Below are 25,957 nucleotides of genomic sequence, written 5' to 3' on the forward strand. Positions count from 1 at the left end.
GCTCCAGGAGCCAGCTGCAGGAAAGCAAGATGGGGCCGAAGGGATTGCCGCATTCCTCGCTGACAGCCGCTCGGTATTACAGCTTTGTTTTGCGGGTTTTTTTCCCCCCCAAATTGCTGCAGTCCAAAGTAATTAAAATTTGCATTGCACCGACAGAGTATTTCAGCCCAAGATGCCAGTTCTCGCATCGCTCAGTGTTGTTACCCATCCGCCTTCGCCAGGCTTCCCGCAGAAATCTGAGGCGCGGCGACTATTCGGCTCTGCAGCGTTCGTGGTACCCGCTTTACGCAGAGCGGTGGTTTCACCAACTCATAGCAATACGTAAAAATAAAGTCTGGTCTGTCCTCTTAAAAATCTGTGTACGTACAGGATTAGTAAGAGCAGATGTAACTTGAAAACCAACAGCTAAATTGATTTATAGCCACGGTTACTCAAAATGCTCAGAGTTCAATCTATTCATAGAAATGCTCTAGAAATCCCCCAGGATTCAAATGTAATAAAAAGGAGCGGTGCTCTTAGGCAGACATTATTTATACACCTTGCTTCTAAAGCAACAGCTTTCCCATGCAGTTGGAAGAGTTGTGGGTGGCAACACACAATGGTAAAAAGATAACAAATATTTAACAGCTTGCTTAAATTAGCATTTTTCCCTACACTTTTGACTGTTAAACTGCTTGTTTTGTTTCACCTTACAGGCCCAAATAACCTTGTGGTTAACACGTTATTAGCTAGATGACAGATACCAAGCTGAAATGGGCTCAGCACAAAAGAATTTTTCCATTGAAAATACTTGCCCTAAACAGAGCCAGTGGTTTTAAGGAAACTGCATTTTTCAATCACTTTGGTGAACTCACAAGACACACTGCTATTTCCCAGCCACACAACCGAGAGAGATGGATATCGAGGATTTCTGCAGACCAAGAGTTTCTGTAGGAGACGCTAGCACCTGCAGAGCTGAAAACAGCTCACACTACCACTGGCACAAATTTTAGGACCGTTTACTGTAAAAGCAGAAGTCTGTTTCACTGCACATGATGGGATAATTAACATTACCTAAGAAAAGACCTTTTTTAATATATATATACACCCGTAAAATCCACTAGCCTAGAAAACCCTGCATTTAACTAAACTGTTCAGGGTACTGTTTAAGGTCTTCTCTATCTTTTGGTTGGTCCTACTGGACCTCAAGCGGAGGGCCTCCAAGTGCTACCACATTAGGGGAAATGCAGCAGGAAAGGAACTTGAGGAGTGAAAATATGCCTTGAAATTAACTCAAGTAAGCTACAGCTAGCGAGGATTACTTACTCAATAGTGCATTTCATCAGCGTGCTTTGCATTTTAAGAAAAAGTTACCATGAAAAAGCACAAGGAAGTCTGATAAGAGACCGAGTATAACATATCCAGGTCGCTTATTAGGGTTGTGGTTTTTTTTGAAGGACATTACTTCAATGCTTTTTCAGCTAAGAATGTTTACAATGCGCAGCAATTAGTCACTATTTATGTGGCTAAAGGTTAAGAACTATTAAAGAGCCTGCAGCGTTTTGAAGTGTTAGCCATGTCGTGGGGTCCTGCTGGCAAAGATGGAGCCCTTGATAGTCAAGGATGTCAAAAATACAGAAATAAGTTCCACGGGCAGAGATGGTTTCTAAGACGTGATACCGACATACTAAGCTACATTTGGGGGTAACATTACGTGCTTAGAAGGCAGTGTATGAATAAGACTCGTGTTCACGTCTGCCGTAATGACTCAAGTGCTGTTGCAGTTTGACTTGTTTTCTCCTTCAATGTATTCTTTGTTTTGTTAAGCTCTGTTTGGCTTTCATTGTGCCCTCCTTTTTTTGTTTGTCGAGCATCTTTGTAAAAAAAGACATTAAAAGTAAATATAGAAGTGACCAAATTAAAATAGCTCCGGCAGTAAAGACCACCAGAGAACCTGCAGGTTGGTTTCTGAATCCAGCGGCAGCCGGCTTCTTCACTGACCGCCGGCACAGATGCTGCTCCTCACCTCTCTGTTGCGAGCACGTGTCTATAGCGGACTACCCAAACTTCCAGCGTAATGGGATTATACTGCTGTTACAGCACGTCATTCCCTTTACTTCTACCTGCATCCGCTCTTCTTTGATAGCCCACCGTTCCCAGTATTCTCTATCTATTACTTTATGGTTTGGCTCTATCAATCTCTCTTTTTTGGCTATTCCCTACCATCATAGCTACTAGTTTGGTTGCAAATGAGGTTGTGACAAAGGACAGACAAGAGTAGATGCAGTGGTCTAGCTGTAGAAATGTTCAGGATTCAAAGTCATCTGCTTGTGGTCCAGAAAGAAAAGCAACGATTTCTAATGGAGAACCACACTCTGCTTTGCCCTTTCTGTCCACGTTCCAGGTTAGAGCTGCTCTTTTCCAAGACTACTATTTTCATTCAGATTTGTGACTACATATGCAGGCTGTATTTGCATACGAAGATGAATGAGTCTGATAATATCATTACTTATCAGGAAGTGCTACGTGATGTAACATTTCCTTGATCTAACCTGCTGTTAGATGTTGTGCTCTCTTCCTTGAGCTACCCAGGGTGATCCTCAACAGCATTCAACAAGATGAAACACGCATGCCTACGGAGGGACAACCGACACGGGCACTTGGCATTTATTTTAAGCAAAATCAGCTGCTAGAGAAACTCACAGAACTGAGCATTTCTACACATGCATTTTCTCTTCCATAAAGACTTCTGTTATCGAGTCCCATTATCCCTAACCCTCTTCTTGGAGGCTAAAGCTTTCTGACCAGTGCTATGGGCACAGGGATCTCCAAACACTTGGAAAGACATTAGGAAAACAAATCAGGTACTCTAACATGCGAGAAGCACTTCCCAGACAGAGACGATTATTAGCTCGTCAGCAAAGCTGCCATCAGTTTTAACTGATGAACACATCGCTGGCTGAACCAGAAGGAGTTACGTACGCAACACCGAGCAAAACCAAAGCCCAAGCTCCAAACCAACCAGGCAGGACAACTGCTGCCTACTTCTGCCTTTCCTCCCCACCCCAGTCACTGCGTAGTGTCTTCTCGTTGCCTGCAGCCCCTTAAATTCACATCTTGATTCCAAGTAGAGACCAGCTCCCATCAGATACAGTTGTTGATCTGCACTTGCGCTTTTATAGCGATTTCTTCCCAATTCCTCTCAGCCCACCAGCGTCCCTCTCCAGCTCGGTTCAGACAGGGCACGGATGACGGACGTGCCCGCTGAGCCATGCGTGCCAGCTGCTTCTCCTGCAACCAACAGGAGATGAAGGGAAATGCTAATGTCCACGCAGCTCAGGAGAGGGGTACGGAAGTGCCAGACCTCATTTTGCCTATAAGCAACATTTTAATGAACCTTGCTCTCAATTTCCATTGGCCTTGGACACTAAACAAGGGTGTTTCCTTCCTCAGGTGGCAAGGCTCCAGGACCTGTACGGCGATGCTGTAGCTCCATAGAAATTGTTTCGGGACAGAGCTGCTAACTGGGAGACACCACCTCTGCCCAGCAAACTGCCAGGCAATCTTCAAGCAAGCACTTTACGCTTTTAGATTTCACATTTTTACAAAGGGAGGGGGGAACCCAGCCTAGCTCCTGCTAAGCAGCAGCAGCAGCACACAAAGCAATCATTATGCCAAGATTTAGCTCTTAAATCCCTCAAGATCTGGTGCTCACAGAGCATAAACAACCTTTGCCTCACAGCCTCGTCGAGCTGTACCTTCACGTTTCCCAAGCGCAGCTACGCAGACCCGCCAATACCCATCTTCTCCCTGTCCCTTCGCTGAGACAGGCGTGCCAAGAAGAAAGCCAGTTGCCATGGCATTTTTTCCCCCTACAGACAGATGTCCATTAAAAACCAAGTCAGCCTCAGGTTTGCTTCACAGAGCAGCTTTCAGTTATTATTACCAGCCCGCAAGGAATTTCCACTGTGCCCCTTCACCGCAGATGTTTCAATGCACTTCAGTATTAATCCCTGGGGATTAGAAGGAAACTACTAGAGAGCAGGCACAGGTACATTCAAAGGACAAATTTAGGATTATGATCTTGGTTTATGTTTTTGGCAGATGACTACCACATGACCGCATTTGGAAAGGGTTGAATTTGTTACCTCCGGCACTCTTTCTCTTTTTCGCTAAGACTCCGTGCTAAAATCATCCGGCAAATTGGAAGTGAGATGCAGAGCTTTTCCCCTCCTCCGACATATTACACCTGGGGCTCAGATCTGGGATTTTGGCTTCAGGAAGAACCTGCCTGCTCCAGTGCAGAGATTATCAGAGCCTCCATCCGTGGAGAAAGGACTCCTATCCCTCCGCACAGGAACCCCAGGCAGCCTCTGCAAGCAGGGCCAAGCGCTTCAGGCAAATGCGTGTGTGTGTCGAGGAGTGATGTCTTCTTCCTTAGTTAGAAGGCCACGTTTTTATTTAAGAATGGAAAAAGAGCTTAATGGATTCCATACTCCCCCTCAGCCCATCCTGCCTGCGGCGGGGGCCAAGGGCTCATCGGAGGTGTCCCTAGGGAAAAACAGGGGAGCTTCCTCCTACAGCGCTGGCAGCGCATCGCCAGCATCTCTGCAGGGTTGAGCTTCAGAGGGAGCGGTCAGGTATTTTTATTTGGACTGTAACAGCACTTAATGTGTGAGAGCTAGACGTCGAAACTCAACTATACAGCGAAATTCGTTTTCTTTGCTAAAGCACTGCAACGCTAAGTCAACTGTTAAAGAAATCCTCTTAGTGATGTCCAGGGAGGGATCTCCCCTCTCGCATCTGGGTCTAAACCTGGCAGGGCTTCTAATGTGTTCTACGTTGAGGCTGTGGCACTTGGGAGACGTAGACCTTCTGCGTGGGAGCTGACATTTTGGAGACATTATTGCAGCTCAGAGCCCTGCATCCGGGCTGGCTCGCAGCGAGTTTTCCACAGGAGCCTGGGTCTTCAAGGGAGCCAAGCGCCACTACTTCAGCTGTAGGAACGACAGCTCCTCGTAGCTCTGTTGAACGGCAGGGTCTGAGCACGTGCCCAGATGCGGGGTCCCGAGGGAGCGCTCCCTTCCAGGCTCAGAGTCACTTCCCAAGATGAAGCATTTGGATTTCTCCTCTCAGTTACAGCTAGCGCAGCTGCAAATATGATCAAAAATACCTAATCCGCTTAACCGCTTCTGCAGTTGACTCCAATAGCTGCAGAGGAAAATGCTGTGATTTCAGCATGCTGCCTGCATTCCCACGCGGCTGCCTATAAACCTCAGCTTTTACACTGTTGTTCATTCCTCCCCGTTGATTTCTTGGAAGGAAGAGTAGGTGTTTGGCTCCTTGCGATGAAGCTGCAGGGGTATGCTAGCGAGAGGTAGAGGCCAGGAGCTCCCAAGTTCCAGGGCTGTGCTCAGCTCTTGATGCTCCTTCACTGAGCAGGCAGGATCCAGTTGGGATTTCTTCTTCGCTCCAGTGAAGCCGGAGTACGTTTGAAAGCTGCCAAGGAGAATTGCTTGGAAAAAGCCCTCTTTGCTCCTCCTGCAACCCCTGCAGTTGCAGGGGGAAAGTCTCAGCATGGCTGTGCTTGCACGAGACCAGCCGGTTCCCCCTCCATCGGCGTGGAGCCGCTGGCTGCAGCAGCATCCCTGTCTCTCGTGGACAACACCAGCTCACCCATCTAGCTCGGCTGCATCCCCCGCTCGGCTCCTCCAGCCCTCGCAGAAGGTTTTCCAGCTGGGACTCCACACAGACCATGGATTCAAGCCAACAGCACTAGGAGTTTCTCCAGCCTACATGAATTCTGCTTGGACTAAGATTACCAGTAGCGTAGAGGAATTGTTTTAGGAGATCTAGTCACGTTTTATATGCTAAACAGATTTCCTGTGGTTTTATTTTAGGTTTACAGAGCTCAGACACGGAGACCATGAAGTTGCCTTGGAACCTCGCTCACACCGGTAGCGGGGGCCTCCCCCCACCCCAGAGAGAAGGAGCCCACCCCGGCGGGTTTCCTTCACGTGCTTAAACCTCTCTGTTTTACAGGGCAAGAGGATACGTTTCTTCACCTAACAGCATCACACATCAATAGAGACTAATAAATATCACAAAGTCACATATAAATAGAGACGTGAGGGAAGAGGGAGACTGGGAGGCAGAGGCATGTTAACGGGTGTCAGGAACATCATCTTTGCATCCAGAAAACCAAGGTACGTCCTACACTGGCATTGTCCTCCAAGGCCACTGCCACCACATAGGAACACTGATAATAGGCAAGAAAAACAGCTAAGTTGCAATCTACCTCCGAGAAAAGCCCTCCTTCAGTGCACGAAGGCAGCCTGACTGCTCGGTCTGGGGAAGCCAGGGGGGTTTTGTGAGCGTTTTGCAACCTCCACCGGTATTAGGTGGAGCACCCGTAGCTCCCTGCGCAGCGCAGGCTCCTGCACACCCCCAAGCACAGACACGGGGGTTTTACAGCTCAACTTAAGCACTTTTGAGAGCACAACCACTTCAGCAGCGCGCAGAAGAGAAGCGCGGCCACTGAAGTGCCACCTTCAGATGACAAGGAAATGCAGGGCCTAGCACCAGAGACCAGCACGGCCCCAGGGATCTCAGGTTGGAAGTAAGACACGCGCTTAACGCAGCGCAAGCAAGCCGATGGCTCATCGCCCTCCTGCCCTCGAGCCCACAAACCCTGATAACCTCTACAACAAAATCATTGCATTACTAAACCTGCACAGAAGACCAAAATCTCAGTCTCCTGGTGAGCTGAGGTGTGTCCGCTCAGAGCACGGCTCCCACCAGCGAGCAGCAAAGCTTTCCGCTGCTTCCCAGCCTCAGCGCAGCTCAGGAATCCCTCCACAAAGAGCCCCCACCTACCCCAAAGCCAGCGCCAGCGCCAGCTCCAGCGCCAGCAAGGCAGCAACCCCCCCAGGTGCAGCAGCTTTATAGGAGCTGTTGGCCCCCAGGAAGGTTCAACAAGGACCAATTTCCTGCTGGGGAAGTAAATATTGCTCTCTCTGCGGTGTTTGATGTTTTTAACCAGCTTGGGATGGAAGGAGTTTGACTCTCCAGCTCCCTGCGAGAAGGTGGAAGGAAACCATGCGAGTGTCTTGAGGTTTGTTGTCTAAGTCAATTAACCAATTACTTCCAGGTCAAGAAGGGGCAAAGCTATAAATGCTGCTTGCTGCTATAAATAATGTTTGCTCAAGGGTGGTGCAGGAGCGGGAAGCGTTAGGTGTGGGGTTGTAACTTGGGCTTGAAACGAAAGCAAATATCACAAATTGCTTCCTGCTTCCAGCAAACCTGTCGCTATTTTGCTGTTGCCCCTCAGAGGCTGAAGTGAACCAGTGCACAGCGCTTGGGGAATGTGCGCAGGAATTCGGGCTGGAGAACGAATACACAAATGTCCCTCGAATACACAAAACTCCCCTCCAAACACTGCTGACCGTCCTGCTGTAGGACCTGCCGTGGAGAACGGGACTAGCTGGATGTGTCTGCCTTTAAAATACTGTTGTTAGACCAAAATGCCCATTTATGTTAGAATTGGGGGGGGGTGGTAAAAAAAAAAGCCTAGGAGAAATTGATGTGAATTTTTCAGAGCTCAAACAAGAACAGACAAGTCGGTTGGTGCAGATCAAGGCAGGAATTTTCCACGGGGCCTCAGGGAATTGGGCTCCGGTGAAAAGGTAAACGCAGCAGAGAGCGGGTGGTGGGACGGCAGCGTGCCCCTTCGGAGGGGCCCGGGCTGGCTGCGGCGCGGGCACAGGGAGCACAGCGTGGCCGTGGGGTGCTCCAGCTGCTTGGATGGACAGACAGACACCCACGGACCTTTGCGTGCGGGGTGACTCCATGTCCGCTCTGCTAGTGGCAGCGTGTGAGGTTTTTCTAGGCCACAAACCAGAGAGATGTCACCTCACCCGGGACCTCGGCTCCTAAAAGAGCAGAGCCGGTGTCATGGAGGGGATTAATTGGCGTTAAGGGACAGGTTCTTCCCAAGAGGCAAATTAGCCCACTGAAAAACTGATGAGTCCCTGGAACCGTGTGAAACGGAGCGATGTCAGCCAGGCATCTCACCCCAAACCGCCGTACCCGCGGCCAGCCGGGCTGCACCGGGCGGGCTGCAGGGCTGGCCCCGAAAGGGCTCACAGAAACCCGTCAGCACAGAGATCAGGGGGTGCTGGAGTTTGGGTGGCCGCAGGTCTCACGGGTGCTGCGTTCCCCTCCCACCCCAGCAGATCCTGCCCGGAGCTTGGGCGCGTACCCTGTGGGTGCTGGAGGCGGCGGGTGGGAAGCCCACTTCGCCGTTGAGCCAAGTCCCACTGAGCAGCGCTGCTTTTGCCTCCTGCTAATCTGGACTTTGCTGTTTGCTTATGGGGAACATCCCTGGTGCGAAGCAGTGACGGCTGAGCCCCAGCTCACCCCAAGCTGCCCTACGTTTCCCTTCCAAGCAGGGGCACACGGCCCTTTCCGTCCCTGCCGTCCCTCCGGCTGCGGGTGCTGCTTCTCCCAGCCGACGCGAAGCCGTGCCAACCCATCACCCCATCTAACCGCCTCTCCCCTCCGCTCGCTCAGGAACAGCTGCCGGAGTGAATCATTTCAGCATCCTGAAAGCGCGGAGGACTCTGCCAAGCTTCGTGCAACTTCTGGCTGTCACTCCGCTCCATCTGTGTTTCTCCCTGGCCCTTCTAAACCCCGCAGCCTTTCCTGCGGTCCCCTACGACCTCCTCGCACGAGCAGGTGGGTGCTCTCGCCACAAAGGTGCAGAGCTGACATCGGAGGCTCTTGGGCTGCCTTGGGCATTTTCACCGTTACCATCCTGCCCACCTACGCAGAATTGTGAGTCGTTTTGCTGTCCTGTTCCCTCTCTGCCAGCCTGTAAATCAGGGACCTTTTGCGGAGAGGGAATGGCAGGATCCAGTGAAGTTCATAGAAGGCGCTGACCACCGGCAGCCCTTCCTGTGGTGCCCACAGAGCTCTAGGGAGAGCACGCCCCCCAGTTCGTGCTCCTGCTGACACAGCTCCTCTCCATCACCGCCACGTAGCCCCTGTGGCCAGTGCCAAGGCAGGCTTTATCCTAAAGCACTCTCCGATACCACTCCAGGCACCTGACACAGCACCAGCAAAGACAGCAAAACCCCTTTGCTGTTCATCGCGGGGGGGGAAGCATGTTTCTTTCATGATTTAAAAAAAAAAAATTAAAGTCTATTTTAAGGATTTTAATCATAGCAGGAGCTTGGCCAATCTCAGCTGTCCAGTGCTTGGGGGAAGTTTTATGCTGCTGCAACCTTCTACTGTGGCGATACTGAGTCATCAGCCACAAAGCTGACCTGTTGTTTGTGTCACTGATGTCAAAATTTGACCATGGGCTGGAGAGGTCTGAGCGTCACCGCTTTTTCCAGGCACTCGGGTGTCCGGATGATGGCTAAGGAAGAGTCACAGACCAGCCTTCGCTGGGACCCTTCCCTTCACCATGAGCCCCATGGGGGCTCAAGCCCCATCAGCGCTGCTTCTGCCCTGCGGCCAGACAGAGCGCGGGCCCACCGCGGGGGAAGTCTCGCGAGGGAGGGTGCCCTCAGCCTCACCCAGCGGGAGCCCGGGGGACCCCCGTGGATCTACAGCAGTGACTAAACACCCAGAGGGACACTGCAGGGTGCCTTGCCAGCTGGGGTGATTTTAGGAGAAGCTGGAGGGGACTCAAGGACTGGGGGTAATTTGGTTTAACACAAAAATATTCCACAAGCTCTTGCTTTTTCTGCCTGAGCTGCCCCCTTCTCATGAGCCAGAGATAATTACCCTCCCTTATCCGCTCGTATCGGCTCAGCTGAACCGAACTTCCCCCCAACCCAAACGTGACAAAGAGCTTGTTCGGACAGCTTTGCCTTTGAGTTAACAAGTAGACGACTTCAAAAAGAATAAGTCGCATGTTTTGTCACTCTCCCTGCCATCTCCTCCTTCAACTTCCAGCTGAATACACAAACAAAAATACTGCACGCTCTTTTAATTTTCAATCACATTTTTTGAAAACGAATTCCAAGATACAGTACAGCATCTTAGTGTTCTACACCAAGCAAGCTTTCAGCAAAAGGTCAGAGGATCTTAGGTGGTGTAAAAATATATCTTAAATAAAATAGTTTCTATAGGAGAGCAAGCTGTGTTGTACATCTCTAGGTCCTTAGAATAATTCACAGAAGGCGGAGGCCTGGTTGTACAATCCACACGCTAGAAAAGAGTTAGTGTACATTCATGCTACAAAGTTAGAAAAGGGAGACGTTCCAGATGATCGGGGCAGATCTCTGAACCCAAGCGGTGGATGCAACGAGTGCACGAGCAAGCGCCCTGTATTTCAACGTGAGGAAGTTCAACACTTCCAGTCCATAAAGTCAGGAAGCAGATTATAACGACTCACTTTCCAAGAGTCTTTCTATTTATTGTAACTTGTTCCTTTCAATTGGCCAAAAAGAACAACTTCTAGCAATAAAGGACTAGCGGTTTTAGTTCTTTGTTCCAGTTTGGAGCTGGTAAATCAGAGCTGCATTTTCAGTGTTACAGACTAAGATCACGGCTGTTCCTGCAGTTCGAACAACGGAAAAGGATCATACTATGATCTGAAAAGAGAACTGCGGGACCCCCCCCCAACCATTTTTAAGGAAGGATTAACCTTTAAACGCTCAGATTGCTGAGCGCAACACAGCAACCAGGACAGTCACTTCTCCAACCAGCGTAAAACTCTTCCCACCCCAGAGCATCAAGCCTGGTATATATTCTAAGTGAAAATCAACAAAAAATCCCCCTGATTTGTCCACGAATTTCCCTTACAGGATGTGCGTACCTTTGGGGCAAATAATACGAAAGTTTTGCCAGCCGAGATTCTGGGCAGAGCCAGGTTTCAGAGCAGAACAGGCAGCGCTAAGTGATCACAGTAACTGGATACAACAGCTGCATCTAGCGGCGAGGGTCCCGTCGCAGGGCAGCGCGCTCAGCTCCGCTGCAGCCCCGAGCGCGGCAGCCGCAGCAAAGGCTGGGTACAGGCATGTAGGGACAGTTTTTAAAACGCTGCGTTAGTCATTCTCCTCACCTCGCTTTGAGGATTGCGGCACTGGAGCTTACGCCAACACATGCCGAGCACAGCTCACGGAGGGAACACACACGCGCCCTGCTTCAGGAGGACTGGAACACTGTGGCAGCTGTTAATACGTGACGTGTACCAGTCTTTGCAAAGATGGCTCTAATTTGTAGAAATGCCTGTAAAATAACCATGTTAAACAGTTTCCAGAATATAAAACTTTTCATGTTTTCTGCCCCAAAGGCAGCCAGCACTAGCCTTTCAAAGGCCATCTTTAAAATGAAGAAACAGATAGTAGCAAAGTCCCTTAAAGCGTTTAATATCCCAGATTACAAGCCTTTAGGACTCATTTTATTTCTTACACCACCAAGATGGTTTATTTTCCACACCTCACTCCTTTTTATTTCCAAACCACAGTTCTACTCCTGCACTAGCAGTTCTGCAGCGTCAGGACTGCGCGTACTAAAAGGAGATGTATATAATCTAATTTACACTGTTTCTTAAATAAAATCATTTCTTAGTTGAGAATACTTTTAATCCAGGAGAAGAACTGGAGAAGCCTTACACACTGGGCCTAGCCTACTCTACAGCATCCCCTTAGGGAATGCCATGTTTAACACGTACACACCCACCCACCCCAAAACAGTACACTCTCCGAGAAGAAAGTCAAATGCGTGATAGGAGGGGCTTTGAAAGGTAGGAAGGCAAGATGGTCATTAAGATCTGCCTAAAAATAGCTAAATAGTGCAGTGAAATGCTTTTAAATACCACAGACACCTCCACTGACTGGCAGCCAGTTTTATGAGCAGCTCTGAAGACAATTTCTAGCTGAGCTTTAGTGAACTGGGTGTTCCCAGCCAGGGTCCCGAGAGGTGAGCCTGGCCTACCACCAGCACGGCCAGTTGCAGGATGGGAGCAGGGCATTCCGATTTTCATTTGCCCCTCTTGCCACGGCCTCTCCTGGAAGAAGGTTTGCCCGTGCCTGCCGTGGAGGAACTGGCAGAAGATGCCACTGCAATATTGATCTGTCCTTCCTGAATCTCCTGTCGGGTCTCAGCTGGGAGGTGATTGATTTTTTGTTGCGTCTCTAAGTAGAACATGACATCCCGCAACTGCTCCTGGATCTCGGAGATCTGCAGGTCCTTCTGTTCGCAGGTTTCCTTTAGCACTCTCTCCTCCTCCTTTAGTTTGTTCTGAAGCAAGGCTTGATTCGCTCGCAAACACTTATTCAGTTCTTGCTCCTCCTTCAGCTCGTTGGAAAGTTTAGCCACTTTGTTGTTCAGCTGAGAACACCTTACAAATAGAAGCACAAGTCAGGAAAGCAGTGCGCTACACCAAGATCAAACACCATAGCATCCTTTTTATTTCCAGTCCTTCAGGGCAACTGCCCCCCAGCTGTCCCCAGCTCTACCAAGACCACCTGGAACTTGGTTTTCTGGCAAAAGACGGGCACGGGGAGGCAACCCAAGAGGACTCTGAAATCCCCCCAGGATTTTCTATACAGCTTAAGGCTTGCTAGCACCTGCTTGTCTGCATGGTGTTACCTGCATATGGAATAGGATGCTGTGAAGCAGAATCCCTTCCTTTGTCCCTCCAACCGCATAACCCAGGAGAATCCTTTCCCTTGCAAGTTGGGCAATTCCATCTTGTACCAAAGGCCAACAGAGGCAACAGACAGGGCGTGGGTGGGGGCACGGGACTGTAACCTTGAACAGGTGGAATAGGTGCCGAAAAGGGCACAGAGATTACAGGCGGTCCTTAGAGAGCTAAGGACAATCAGGGACTCCCAGATGCTGGTTCCCACCACACTCCGAGTACAAGACCCTAAAGGTACCACTTGACTTGGAAGCAAGATGCTCCAAGGAGGATATCAGTAGCCTCGCGTTTCACAGACAGTGCTTCCCTGCTCCTAACAACTCAGTGCTTTGGCCCTGAAAGTTTGCTGGCATCATACAGAGACTCCTTTCCACTCATCAAGGTGAGCTGCATGAACCACGGCTCACTAGCCTGGGTTCCCTGCTCCAACCGGGACAGCTGGAGAGGCAGCAGTGCCCGGGGCCTGGGGACTTAGGAGGAAGGGAGCACGCAGACCCCCCCGGGGAGCCGGAACACACTGATCTGCACAGTTCCCCATGCTTAACATCTCTCATCTAGGCTCTTCCCAAGATCTATGTTTTCCTCTGTGCTGGGTGAGATGCCTCTGTTGAGCTGCCTTTCTTCTCTTTGGATGTATCCGCCAATTGTCAAACAGACCGGCGTCTGCTTCTGAGCAGGCAGAGGAAGGATTGCTGAATGCTAAATATGCAGCCCATGTAAAAACAGCTGAGAGCCCAAAAGCTGTGTTCCACTCAACGGGCACTTTCAATTTGTGAACACCTACAGAAATGAGAGCTTTTTTTAAAATAAGCTGTGTTCTCAGTATACCAGTTTAAATAGCTCAAAATTGCCCAGGAATAGCAAGATTTTTTTTTCTTTTTGGATGTTAGCGTGCGGAGTTTTAATGGCTGCATGGGACTAAACCTGGCAGCGGTACCCACTTCCTTTCGACAGACTGCTTTTCTTTGAGCAAGTCATTCAGCCTCTGTTCCAGACTGTCACACTTCTCAATGGTCTCTTTAAATTTGGTCTTCATGTTGTTAATCTGTAAAAACAAACACACAGGCATTTCAAAGAGATCAAAGTCCTGTACACTTTCATTATGACATTCATTTTTCTGGAGTGGTTTCTAGACTTTGACCGATTACTACGTCCAGGTAAGCAAAAGCTTTGAGTCAAGAAAAGGCTTAATTTTGACGAAGACCCTCTGCATTTACAGTTCGCAGTTCCCCAACGAGGAACCACGTTGCCGTGGAAGCTGCTCACACAGAACAGCAACTCAGGCTGCAAATCTGTGCCAGGCACCCCATTCAAACAAAAGCTGCACCCAGGCCTTAACTTCTTATTGACTGCAGTTAAGCATTCATTTAGCCATTCTCTCAGACTTTTTTGTATCTGACAGCAATCTTAAATTTCCATCTTAAGGCTTTACAATGTCGGGCTTCTGCTCATTTTAAATTAAACCTCAAATAAGTATAGTCAAAGTCTGAAAATGAACATGCTACTTTGCTCAGCACTGACTCAGCAGCTTGCTGTCATAAGGCACTGACCTACTGACACGAATATCTTACTCATGCAAAACGCAAACAGAAACACACGTACGTTGGCTTCCTCTTCCCCTCTACTTCACAAGTCAAGACTGCTACTGCTGAAGAAAACCAAGCCCTCCTTCTCTAGGTACTACACAGAACACATCAAAAGCTCTAACATAAGACTTACATGAGATTTATAGACAGAAATACTTGTTTCCCCTATATTAGTGTCAAAAGCATGCTTGCATGTAGTGGAGAGAGGAATTTAAAGGAAAAATGCTCTCCTGGAGGAGCAACCTGGATAAATGTCAGTGTCAGCACATACGGAGCCTTCACTGATGCCAGAGTCAATGCAGAGCAGGTTTTAAGCCTTCCAGCCTTAATCACTGAATGTTTATGCAGCTGATGGTTAATTTGGGGAAGTAGCCTGAGCTCTGATAAAGGCATACACTGCATAGTGGCACTGATCCAGACAAGACTTACATGGAGCGAGTGCCATGAATAAAATTGTAAGGATCTTTAAACATGCAACCACATTTGGGGCATATATCATAGTCGTTTCAATCTGAAGGTGCTCTGTGGATCATGTTTCCTGGTCATGTGCAAGATAGTTTTCGCTATATCTTTTCCCTTTCAGGGCCCTCCATAAGATTTCTTTAGACCAAGGTCAATGACCACTATTTCAACAGTCATAATTTCCACTTTTATGACGCTACTTAACTGTAGATACTAAATGGTTAATTAGAAGTCATGCAGAAAGTTCAGTTAAGGACTCAGCCCTAAATCCTGACTCACTTTAAACCTAGTTGAAAGGATCTATGTAGAGTGAAAAGCATTAAAATAGTCTCACTGGATTTTTGCTCATGACATTTTGAAGCAGTCCTGCCTACAGAATGCTTTATAGGAGGAGACTCTGAACTTTTCCCAAAGGGTGATGAGGAGAAATAGGGGATCAAAAAGAAAGGGCAAATCAATACGCATTTGGAGCAGAAAGACAGCTTCCACTTTCTGCAGCCGAGCAAATTAAAGTCATATTGTCTATGCTACACTAACCTTCCCTAGAGATACACGTCAGTGTGAGATGGATGGCATCAGCAAGCAGGGATCCTGCAGCAGCACGGACTTGTTTTCACCACTGCTGCAGTTTCCTGAGCAGCACATTTAAATCAACCTTCAATCTAGGTGGCAATCTACCTACTTCTGCACCACTGAGCAGCAAATTGCTAGATCTGAGCATCGAGATAAGGGATACATCTCGGAGCCAATTTTCTCAGCTGGCAGCGAAACAGGCTATGCGAGGCCACGTCACGCAACGTTCAGGCTGTACGAGAGACTGAACAGCTCCATCTCCCATTTAAGTGAGCAGTGTCCGGGGGCCTGTTTCAGCAGTTTCACACATGCCCAGAGCAGAGCTCACCTCTTCAGCCGTATCCTTTTCTATTCGGACAATCTTGTTTTCCCAATAGATTCGCTGAGATTCCAGCTGGCTTGTTAGCAAATATGAGTACTATAAACACAGAAGATATACACAGAACAGTCAACTTAATCAGATGAAATCGAGCATACAGGCCATTCAGAACATATGTGCAAACTGCAGATCCAGCAGACGTGTTTCACCAATTTGATTTCAAAACCAAATCACTTGGTTTTTTGACGTCAAGGAAAGCCTTTAGAGCACAACAGCAAGGATCAAGAAAAAGTTCCGCCAAGCCGTACCCAGGATCATGCCAAGAACTTCTTAAAGACAAGACAGATTTTTCATTGTAGTAGCAATAGATCTCTGTAAGTTTTATGCTCCACAGAAAAACGAAGCATAAAGCATCCCTGTCATGAGAGTCCGAGATCCCAAAGACTGAGTTGCCAAGATCCCCATTCACAGCCCAAAACCCAAGGCAGAAGGGTAAATGCGCGTATCTAGCTTCATGGTAAGAACGCCTCTGGGAAAGCATCCTCAGCTGTGTATAACTATTCACAATTACTGTTCTCCAGCAAGTACGGCCCATTCCAATGTTATTTTGGCATCTGAACAAGGATCTATGCCTTACATCCCATCTATTCCCTCCTGGTTCTGCAAATGAGTTATGAGAAGGTTGGAAAACGTGATCATTTCTTATCATCATGCTAATAAGCACCAAATTAGGCATTCACTACAGAATTAAACGTGTAAAAAGCATGGAACAATCTCAGTAATATAAGAGCGCCAAAATACACTGCCAAATTAATCCTCCCTAGAAACATTTAGATTTCGTAAGCTAGATAGAGAGGTCTTACGTACTTTAAGCACCAACCTCTCAGAAAAAAAGGGTTAAAAATAGCTGTTTTAGCATGTAAGTGTTACTCAGAAAATGTACAGAAAAGCAACCAAAAATTTATTTGAGCAATAAGCTTACAAAGTCTGGTCTCTGTGGGCTGTTCCTCCTCAGATACCCTTGTGCCTAATGCAGCTGAAATCATGCTGCAGTATATCTGCTCAGTGGAGCCGTAATTTTGAGCTTCTCTCCTTTACCCTTCTAGTTAGGATAGGGGAAGCTGGCCAACAGGTACAAAATAATCATTATCTCTTCAAGACAAGGGAGCAGAACAGGGCTGGTATCAGATAAGCCTGTCGGTTTTCTTTGATAGCCAAGGTAAGCACACAGCTATGGATTCCTATATACTTGTTCAGCTTACAAGCTAAACTACTCAAATTGGCAGTTCCTTACACATCCTGGCTCTTAAGCCAAGTCACAGCTGCACTAGGAAGGGTCTGGTGAGCAAGTCTGGGCATTCGGACCCATTTCTCTCTCCAATGAACTGAGTGTTTGTAGCAGCGTAACCAGCTAATCTTCAGTCTACCGGTGAACGCAGGATGAAACTGCAACAGCTTACACAGAGCTGCATTGGCTCTGCAGAGCCAAGAAGAGTTTTAAAAAAAAAAAAACAAACAAACCCAAAAAGCAGTAAAACCATCCTGCTTCTGCCTGAAGATGATTGCCTACATGCAGGGAGCAGGTCTGCTGCATAATTGTCCTGTAGTCGTATCTGGATTTGACACACTTCCACACAGGAGCACAATGCAGAGTCCAACAAGCCAAAATATTTACCTCTAATTGTAAGGCATCAATTTTCTCTTCCTGACACATATCTCCCTCGCATTCATACTGAACTATCTTCCCATCAGTTTTACTTGCAACCAGTCGATGGACGTAGTTATCTGAAGAGAGAAAATTCAACCACAGGGAGTTTTAGCTTAAGAACACCCAGGTTGACACCAGTGGAAATACTTTATGCAGCACAATTAACCATGCAGACTGCTGCAACAGCGTATTAGCAAGGCAGAAAGCCAACAACAGATGTATTTGTTATTTAGCAGACTACGCACAGACACCTTACAGGATATTTATTACAACAGCCCATTCCCATACCTCAGGGCAAATTGATGGAAAGGGAGTAACAAACACATTCCACAGAGACTACAGGACCGCCCCGGTTCATTACAAAATCATGTTCTCCCTCCTCCATCTGCTGCAGACCCACGAAAACTGCTATTAGAGAGGAGATGGATGTTCCCAAAAGACAAAGTATTAGTGCAGATGCAAACCCCTTAATCTCCAAGCAAACTCTACCACAAGTACTCTTACTAAGGGGTCCTGAAAGCTGTTTTACACACAAGGTCATCCTACAAGAGGGGAAGACAGAGCGCTTACCTCCAGCATAATCCCAGACTCTGTGGTTGGTCAACTGCATTGCGTAGGTGTGCTGGGTCTCCTCAAAGTGTTTGTAAGCGTGTCGACTCACGTACCGGCCACAGCCTATGTGCCCACATATTAAGCAGATCCAAAGGTTCTGTCAACAGAATGAGAAAGCTCTGTACATACAACACAGTCAAGCAGGCGGTATCGGTGCTTTGAGAAAGCGTGATCTGACACCAATGGCCTACTGATGCTGTGTACAACCAGCCACTTCCTTAAAAAGCAAACAGTGTTTGCTTTTCCCCCTCCTTCTTTGAAGCCTTGCTCAGCTGGAGGGCTAAAGGGAAGGAGGTACCTGCTCATTCAAGCCAATTACAAGCCTGCAGGTCCTGGGCACATTGATAGATTACCACAAGTATGGATAGAAGAATGGCCTTGACTAATGAATGAGGGACCTCAGCAGGACCACAAAAGCAAGCTCTGAAGAGCACAGACCAGAAGGGACCACCAATTTCAGTGTTAGTTTAGCTGCCTCCTGTCATACTCATTACGCACGCTCTGATCAGCTTATGCGCTAACACTTCTTTCTAAGAATCAGAAATATTTGTCAGAACAGGAAATCTGGGAGATAAGATCCCTTCCCAGTACTGATTCCAGCTCAAAAGGAAAGCAGATACACCACTGACTGGCACAATCAGCCTAAAAACAGCCACAGAATTAACCCCAAAAGCAATTGGAGCAGCTGTGCAGTCAGATCTAGTCTGGATCTCACTCACCATCCACCCACCTACTTACTTCTTGAACTCCACACTCAAAACACTTGTTCTCTTCCACTGGCTCAGGCGTTTGGCAGTATCTGCAGACAGGACACCTAGAGGGCAATAAACATCGTGATTAGACACAAGGAGCTCCATCTTAATATTACAGTAATTAAAAAAAGAGCCAGAGAGCTCAAAGTAAATGCCTTATGCAGTGGGACGCTCCTTATGTGCGCACTTCTCTCAGCTCACGTTTACCCCACTCAAATTTGCCTCCATTCCACACAAGGCTACTGTTTTTAAAGCCAGCAAGTGACAAACGAACAAAGAACAGTTCTTCTGAAGCCATTTCACAGTCTCAGCCTGATCTGGTTTTGCTGCAGTCCAGGTGTAGAGAACATCTGCAACCAAAAGCCTCAGTGGGGCTGCCAGCAACCTCAGCCTCTGCCAGTAAGCAAAAAGAAGCCACGACCGAGCTCAGGAAACACTTCCCTGCCTCAGCAATAAACATTGCAAGAAGCACTTGTATAGATGTGTTACACATCTCTAAACACTGCTCCTCCGGACTGCTGCCAACTGACATCTTCAGTTCTCCATTACCTGCAGGGTTTTATGCAGCAGCTCCACACTGTCGTGGAAGGACGCTGTAACTACACGCTGCTGAGGACAGCCCAGTAACAGAGGGAGGTACCTACACTTTGCAAACATACCTTAGTACTTAAAACAACCCTAAGGAGATGAGGAGATGCTTCAATCTCACCCCAACGCAACGGATTCAGTCTCAGCCCTTCCAGGAAGAACATCCCATAACTGTACCCTAAAAGAATCCATAGCAGGCACCCCGCTATCATTTCTTTTGAAACTATACCACTCTGCTGCCAGAAAGACAGAAGACCCACACCAGAAGGAATCTTTTTCCAGACCCTAGGCACTAGAAGCTCAGCTACGGAGTGGGGTATCTGAGGCTGTGTTTCCCGTTGCCAGGACTGTTTATGTATTTTTCATTAGCTGCTGGATACGCTACAGAAATATTTAAGGGAGGGGACAATTGGATTGCAGTCAGCTTTCTATACAAATTCAGGCACTTACAGCCTCCATGGCGCCTAAGTAAAGTGGACAGGGATTTTCTTTTATCATTCTTCTAGACTGGAAGCATAAGTTCTGCTTAAATTGTATATTAGATATTTAAGTGCTATTTTGGATCTTGCTCCTACACTGGCTAAGCTCCACTGCTTCAAATTTAAACTGGTTTTGATTTACGGAGCAAAGCAGCCCATAAACTTGAATAGCTACAAATCTGATTAATCTTACTGAGGTTCTGTTACTTTGGCTGACAAATGACATACAGAGGGCTAAAATTTTCCTCACGCTCCACCAGAGAATCAGGCAATCAGGGGTACCAGTGACAGAGGAGAAAACACAGTGAAGATGGGAAGCCTTCTGCTGCAGTATCTGTGACTGCCTGATGTGCAGTAAAACAGCAAACAGTGTCCAGAAGAATGCAAAATACACACAACTGATAGCAGCACCTGGGTGCCAGTCCAGGGCTCTGCAGTCAGGAGCTCAGACCCACTGAAATCCCCATCTACAGGAATGTGCAGGATGGTAACAGCAAGAACAGGAAAGGGTTAGCAGTAGCTAAAAGAAGAGCTGCTTTAAGGACAGAGGCAGGTCCAACCCCCAGCCCTGCCCAGTGCTGCAGACAGTCTCCCTGAGGCAGTGACATGGCCTCCCATCACTCAGCCCATACCCACCCTGAATAACACAGCCTGTCTAGAGCAGCTGCCTCCCTTTCCCGATTTACCGAGTGATCCTGTCATCATCCCTTCCTTCCCTGCCTCCCTTCCGTCTCGCTTTCCAGTCCTGTCCCCCCCTGCACAGCTGCTCTTGCCCAGCTCTCCTTCATCCTCTCCCAGCATCTAAGAAAGACAGCAAGGCTGCAGGGCTCCCAAAAGGATTCCTAAGCGCCAGCCAGATGTGCAGATCTGTCTACAACACAGCCTCAGTTATACTGAGAAAACGAATGACCGAGCAGACACACAAGACTGAGTGAAACAGGACTGTGTGTGCATCCAATGCCGTTTGCCCCAGTGTTTTTATCCTACAATATTTTAAAATAACCAGCATTACTTTACAACTCCCCTCCTGCCTTAGCAGTGAGGCCCACAGGAAACGTTGTTCAATTACTTTTGGCGGGGAGATTTCTCTCTGGGAGCCCCTTAACGGGAAATGAAGAGCATTAGAACTTGCAGTAACTCCTGCCCCCACACTCTGATGAGCAAAACCAGTCTTGTCAGCATATAACCACCACACTCAAAACAGAGTTTTAGATGTGGAAATAAAGAAAAGCCTCTTACGTGGTGTCCTCCCACCGCTGCAGACACTGGCTATGAAAGCTGTGGTTACACAGCGTGGTAAGGATCCCGTTCACGGACTCATCCATCCTCTCCAGGCACACTGTGCACTTCGGAAGCTCCGTCAGATCCATCACAGGCAGGCTGGCCCCCTTCAAAAGAACAAGCAGAGACAATTTGCTCAGCACCTTCCAATCACCATAAATTAAGCACCTGCAAAAGAAAAAGTCAAACTTCTCTCCCATTTGTGCTGGCACTAGGGTACAAAAATACTACAAAGTAATCCTGTGAGTCTACACAGTGGTTAGAAATTTATAAAGAAAAAAAGAAAGTGATCCACAACATTCAGTAGACCGCAGCCAGGATCCTCATCACAGCACGGGCTCAGCGCGGCTGCTGCATCTGCCACAACCCCATTCTGTTTTCTGGATTCACTAGATCTACTGCCCACGGCAGGTTTAGGTCAGAGACGCTGCAGTGGCGAGGCACGAAGCCCATGAAGTCACCAAACAAACTCTCCCGAGTAGAAACAGCACTGGAATGGGAAACGGGGGTTGGGTTGATGCAGTTAAGCAGTTCTTGCAGCATTCTGCCCAGTCCAAATAATCCCGTTAAAATTCTCTGAAGTGCAGGGAAAACAAAACAAATCAAACTTACATCTTCTGATTTGAAGACTTCAGCCCTTTCCACGTACACCAGCTGGCAAACATCCTCCTCTATAGAATTGAACTGCCGGCCATTGCATGCCATATAAAAGCTATCTGCATCAGCCTATGCACAAAACAAAGGGAGCCAGTTAAAAAGAGAAAAGTCTCAGCTGATACAACCAAGGAGGAGTAAGCTGCTGCATCCTCTCTTCTCCCCTCCACCAAGCCCTGTAATACCAGAGGAGATATTTCAAACAGTCAGCTCCTGCCAGCAGGCATTGTATCTTGGCACTGGGTTCAGCGTTACCACTTGAAGACAAGAAGTGAAGTTCACAGCAGTGACAGCTACTCTGATATTTGAGCATTCAGCAGGAATAACGGATTTCCCTTCAACATCTGTTTTGCCCTTTGTCAGCAATTTCGGTGCATTTGCAAAGCAAATTTGGTCTCTGCAAAAATGTAAGAGGGCCACATTGCAGGCCACTGATACTTGTGTCAGGGAAAGGAACAACAATTTAACAGTGGGAAAGGATCCATTTCACTGGTTACAATTCAGGCATGCTCTGAGCTGGGCCCGAGAGTCACTTGCAAAGGGGCAGAACCAAAACAAAACCTGTCAAATAAATCATCCATTTTCACTCAGTAACCTCCCCAAACCCTTTCGCTCAGAAACGATCACACCAGATTGAGGCAAGTTAGCTGAATGCCAAATTCCCACATTCCTGGTCACTCCAGTCAGAAGGATAAAGGCCCGTGAGATTTGCTTTTGCTACCTGCAGACACAGCCATTAGGGGTCACTGGGGAACAGGGCTTCAGGGAATTTCCTAAGAAACAGGAATTTCAGGGTGAATTGAGTACAAGTTTATGGATTTGCTGCAAGGCTGTTTAGCGCTAGGTATTTGCCCATGTGATTTGATACAGCGATATACAAAAATGCATCTTTGCAACTACTGCAAATAGCACAAAACGCACACAAATACTGCATCTGTACAACAGGCAGGGGAAATACCTCCCGCAACATTCACAGCTGGGAGAAACCTCTCCCCCAACCCCTGAGTAAGTCATTTGCAGTTGGGAGAAAAGAAGGTACAAGTGAGAGGCTCCACACAAGAATCGGCAGGGGGAATGCTTAAAGCTACAGAGTTCAAGACCACTTGTGAGCAGCAAACTGTGTTATCTGGTTATCAATTCATCCCTTAGACTCTCGGTTTTGGGGGTGACTGTCCTTTTCACACAGTACTGGCAGTGGCTGGGAGACCACCCAGCTCCTCAGAAAAGCTGAAGAAGTCTTTCCCAAAACGCAAACGAAGCCCCACCAGCTGGGTCCCTTCTGTTCAGCACAGTACAACGCACCCCTCTCTTTTCTGAATAAGCTCTGAGACAGCAGAGAACCGTGTATCCTTAATATATTTTTTAAACACCCTGCCAGCAAGAAACAGGACAGCTAGAACATGGCAGACACTTGCCTCCAGGTCAAGGTGTGGGACTAATCCTAGTCAGCAGCCCTGGGAAAGCTCTGGGCAATAGGACAGGACTGTTTCTCCGAGGGTAAAGTGCAATCCTGGCTAACAGCTGGCCGGTGAAGCCAGACAGCACTCGTAAACAGCAGCTGTATACGACAGGGCAGTGCTTTCTACAGCAAAGGGACTTACAGCTCTTACCTGCGAGCTAAACTTTATCAGCACCATGTACTGGTTTGGAGTGGAATCTCGGATGATTTTCATGTGCTCAATTACTTCGTAGAAGGAAGCCACAAACTTCATCAGGTCATGACTGGTCATCGTAGCAGGGACCGTGAGGATACACAGCATGGCGCTGCGCCTTACGTCCTCTTTTAAAGACGTCATCTTGCTGTAAGGCAACAGTGACACAACTTCATGTCATTTCAGAGAGAACAAAGGCACATCACACTTCCAACAGCCGCGGTTACCACAATAGCTTCATTGTCGATCTTAAACCCCTTTTGCACATTTGTAAGTATTAAGAAAGAGAAGCAAGGGGTTACGGTAAGCATCCAGCGTACCCACATGAAACTATTACTCTTTGGCAAAGGATTAAACTGGGCAGCTCCAATAAACAATGGTTTTGTCAGGAATAATTTGACATCTGTTTTCCTATAAAAGCAGTTGAAGTTGGCAAGCCACAGATGCTCAGAAGCATTCCAAGAACAAGTGAGCAATGTTTGTTACTATTTCAAATGCCCATTTTGAAATGAAAGTTCTCACACAATTATAGAGGAATGGTGTGGAATTGTAATCCCTGAAATACGGGATGAAACCTCCCGCTTCAGACAGCTCCTGAGGCCTGCTGCCGGGATCCCAGAGATGACAATTTAATTGTGGGATCCCTTGAGAAGCTGCTTTCTAACGTCATTTTTCAGGAACCTGCATTAGTCTTATGCTCTTACAGCCCCCGGCACAAGCCCTCTCCCCCTGGAGCGGCATCACCGGCAGCTGGGAGACCAGGGCCAGTCTCACGCTCCACCATTAAAGCACCGCACCGTCTGCCCTCCCAGGTGCGAGTCACCTTTCCTGTTTGTCCCACCTCAGGAGCAACAGCCCCAGGGTGACAGACTCATCCTTCCGGCTGGCGGCATTATTCAGGAGCACTGTTCCCACTAGAGCTACAATTAGTCAAGCATTCTTACTTTGTTTTGTACAGATGCATAATGCCGTGAACGATTTCAACCGAGGGATTCCCGCTGAAGAAGGAAATCTGGTCAGGGAGCTGTTTTGAAGGCGAGTCTGGAGCAGCCTCACGCTCTTTACTTTGATCGTCATGTTTATTTTTGTCCTCGGCAGATGCAGCCTCTGAAGATTTTCTTCCTTCCATGGCAGCTTTTGTTTCATCTTTTACAAATCAAAAGTTTCCACATTACTAATGGCGCATCAGAAATATCTGCTGTTCCCTAAGCACAGCCTGCAGGTACACAACAGCACCCGAGAAGTCAAATTACAACCCTGGAAAGCAGCAGAACGAGACTTCTCTCATCTTTGCTGTTCCAGGGGAAACTCCAGAACTGCCAGACACCCGGTGCGAGCCCCTGGCAGGACCTGGGTGCTGCAGATCAAGCTAGGCGAGTTTTATACCATGCCCGGTGAAATCCCAACAGGCACCAGCACCAACACAAAGCAACCGGGACAGGTTTGCTGAGCAGGGATGAGGAGAGCCCCGTGGCAGCCGGATGCTCCTCCTGCGCTGCTCTGATGGCGGCTTGGACATTGGACATGACTTGGAGTTTCTGTCTTGAAACTTCCCCTCTATCGGGGCATTTAAACATCTGCAGAGCTGAACGGTCCCATTCCTACAGGCCAGCAACGCTGGCAAGCAAAACACTGACCGGCCCACGGCATAGCCCAAAATAAATTAACCCTTTATGGAGTGGGAAACGTTTGCCAGGAATAACCAGCTCTCCTATCCGGACCCCAACGCACATTCCTTAACTTCTCTACTTGTTTTCCAAACTGCATGACTGACTCAAAACCCGCAAACCCAGCAGCCCCTCCATCATCCCCACGCTGACAGACAGTTGCCACCGGCTGGGCCAGCGCCTGGGAAGTGCTGCGCTCCCCGTCCGCAATACGGGACCTCCACACAAGCGGGGTGGGCGACAACCACAGCCCCGAAAACCGGCATTTCCTCCCCCCGAGGCCGGTACCTGGCCGCGGCTGGATGGTCTCAATGATCACGTCGGTCATCTCCCTGCGGCCGAGGTGCTGGTGGAGGATGGCCGCCCGCTCCCCGGGGCCTTTCCCCTCCAAACAGGACGGCACAGCAGTCGGGGCCGCCCCCGTGCTCTCCGCAGCCATCTCCGGAGCTGCGCAGGAAAACGGAGGCGTTGGGACGGGGTGACGGGAGCGGAGCCCCGGTACCGGGACCCACCAACAGCACCGTGACGACGACCCCGACCCCCTACCCGGGCAACTGGGGACAGCGGACAGGGCACAGCTCCCTCCCCCGCCACAGCGGAGAGGGCTGACCCGCACCCGGGCGCAGTCCCGCGGTGGGAGGGGACCGGACCGGACCGGACCGGAGAGACTCACCAGCCGCGCTGTAAGCGAAGCCCGCGGGCAGCGGCGAATGCTCGGCCAGCTCCAGCCGGATCACCACCAGGGACACGCTCATGGGCCCGGGCACCGCAGGCCACCGCCGCCACCGCGCTCCGAGGAGGCCAACGGAGATGAAGCACCGCTTCCGCCTCCCGCACCTTTCCCCTCTGACCCCGCCGGGGTCACGCCGGCGACGCAATGACGTAGAGGCAGCGGCGGCGACGGCGGAGGAGGAGGACAGCGCGGGGGGCTGCGAGCGGCGCCTGGCTGCTCCTCGCGAGATTTCCAGGTGTGTTCTCGCGAGACTT

The 25,957-nt window shown here is 48.8% G+C and overlaps 1 protein-coding gene across 1 annotated transcript; it reads right to left on the reverse strand.

Annotated features, from left to right (window-relative positions):
* Positions 1-11,973: 11,973 nt before the first annotated feature.
* Positions 11,974-25,725, reverse strand: BRAP (BRCA1 associated protein). Its single transcript, XM_059827697.1, has 12 exons — positions 25,644-25,725; positions 25,259-25,417; positions 24,248-24,449; positions 23,262-23,451; positions 21,610-21,723; positions 20,956-21,104; positions 18,636-18,711; positions 17,856-17,994; positions 17,253-17,362; positions 15,587-15,676; positions 13,579-13,682; positions 11,974-12,334 (listed from the first exon to the last, which is right to left on the reverse strand). The coding sequence occupies exons 1-12, from the start codon at positions 25,723-25,725 to the stop codon at positions 11,974-11,976; spliced, it is 1,776 nt and encodes a 591-aa protein (XP_059683680.1).
* Between the last annotated feature and the right edge of the window lie 232 nt (positions 25,726-25,957).

Source organism: Gavia stellata, chromosome 21 (assembly GCF_030936135.1).
Source record: "Gavia stellata isolate bGavSte3 chromosome 21, bGavSte3.hap2, whole genome shotgun sequence".
NCBI lineage: Eukaryota > Metazoa > Chordata > Aves > Gaviiformes > Gaviidae > Gavia > Gavia stellata.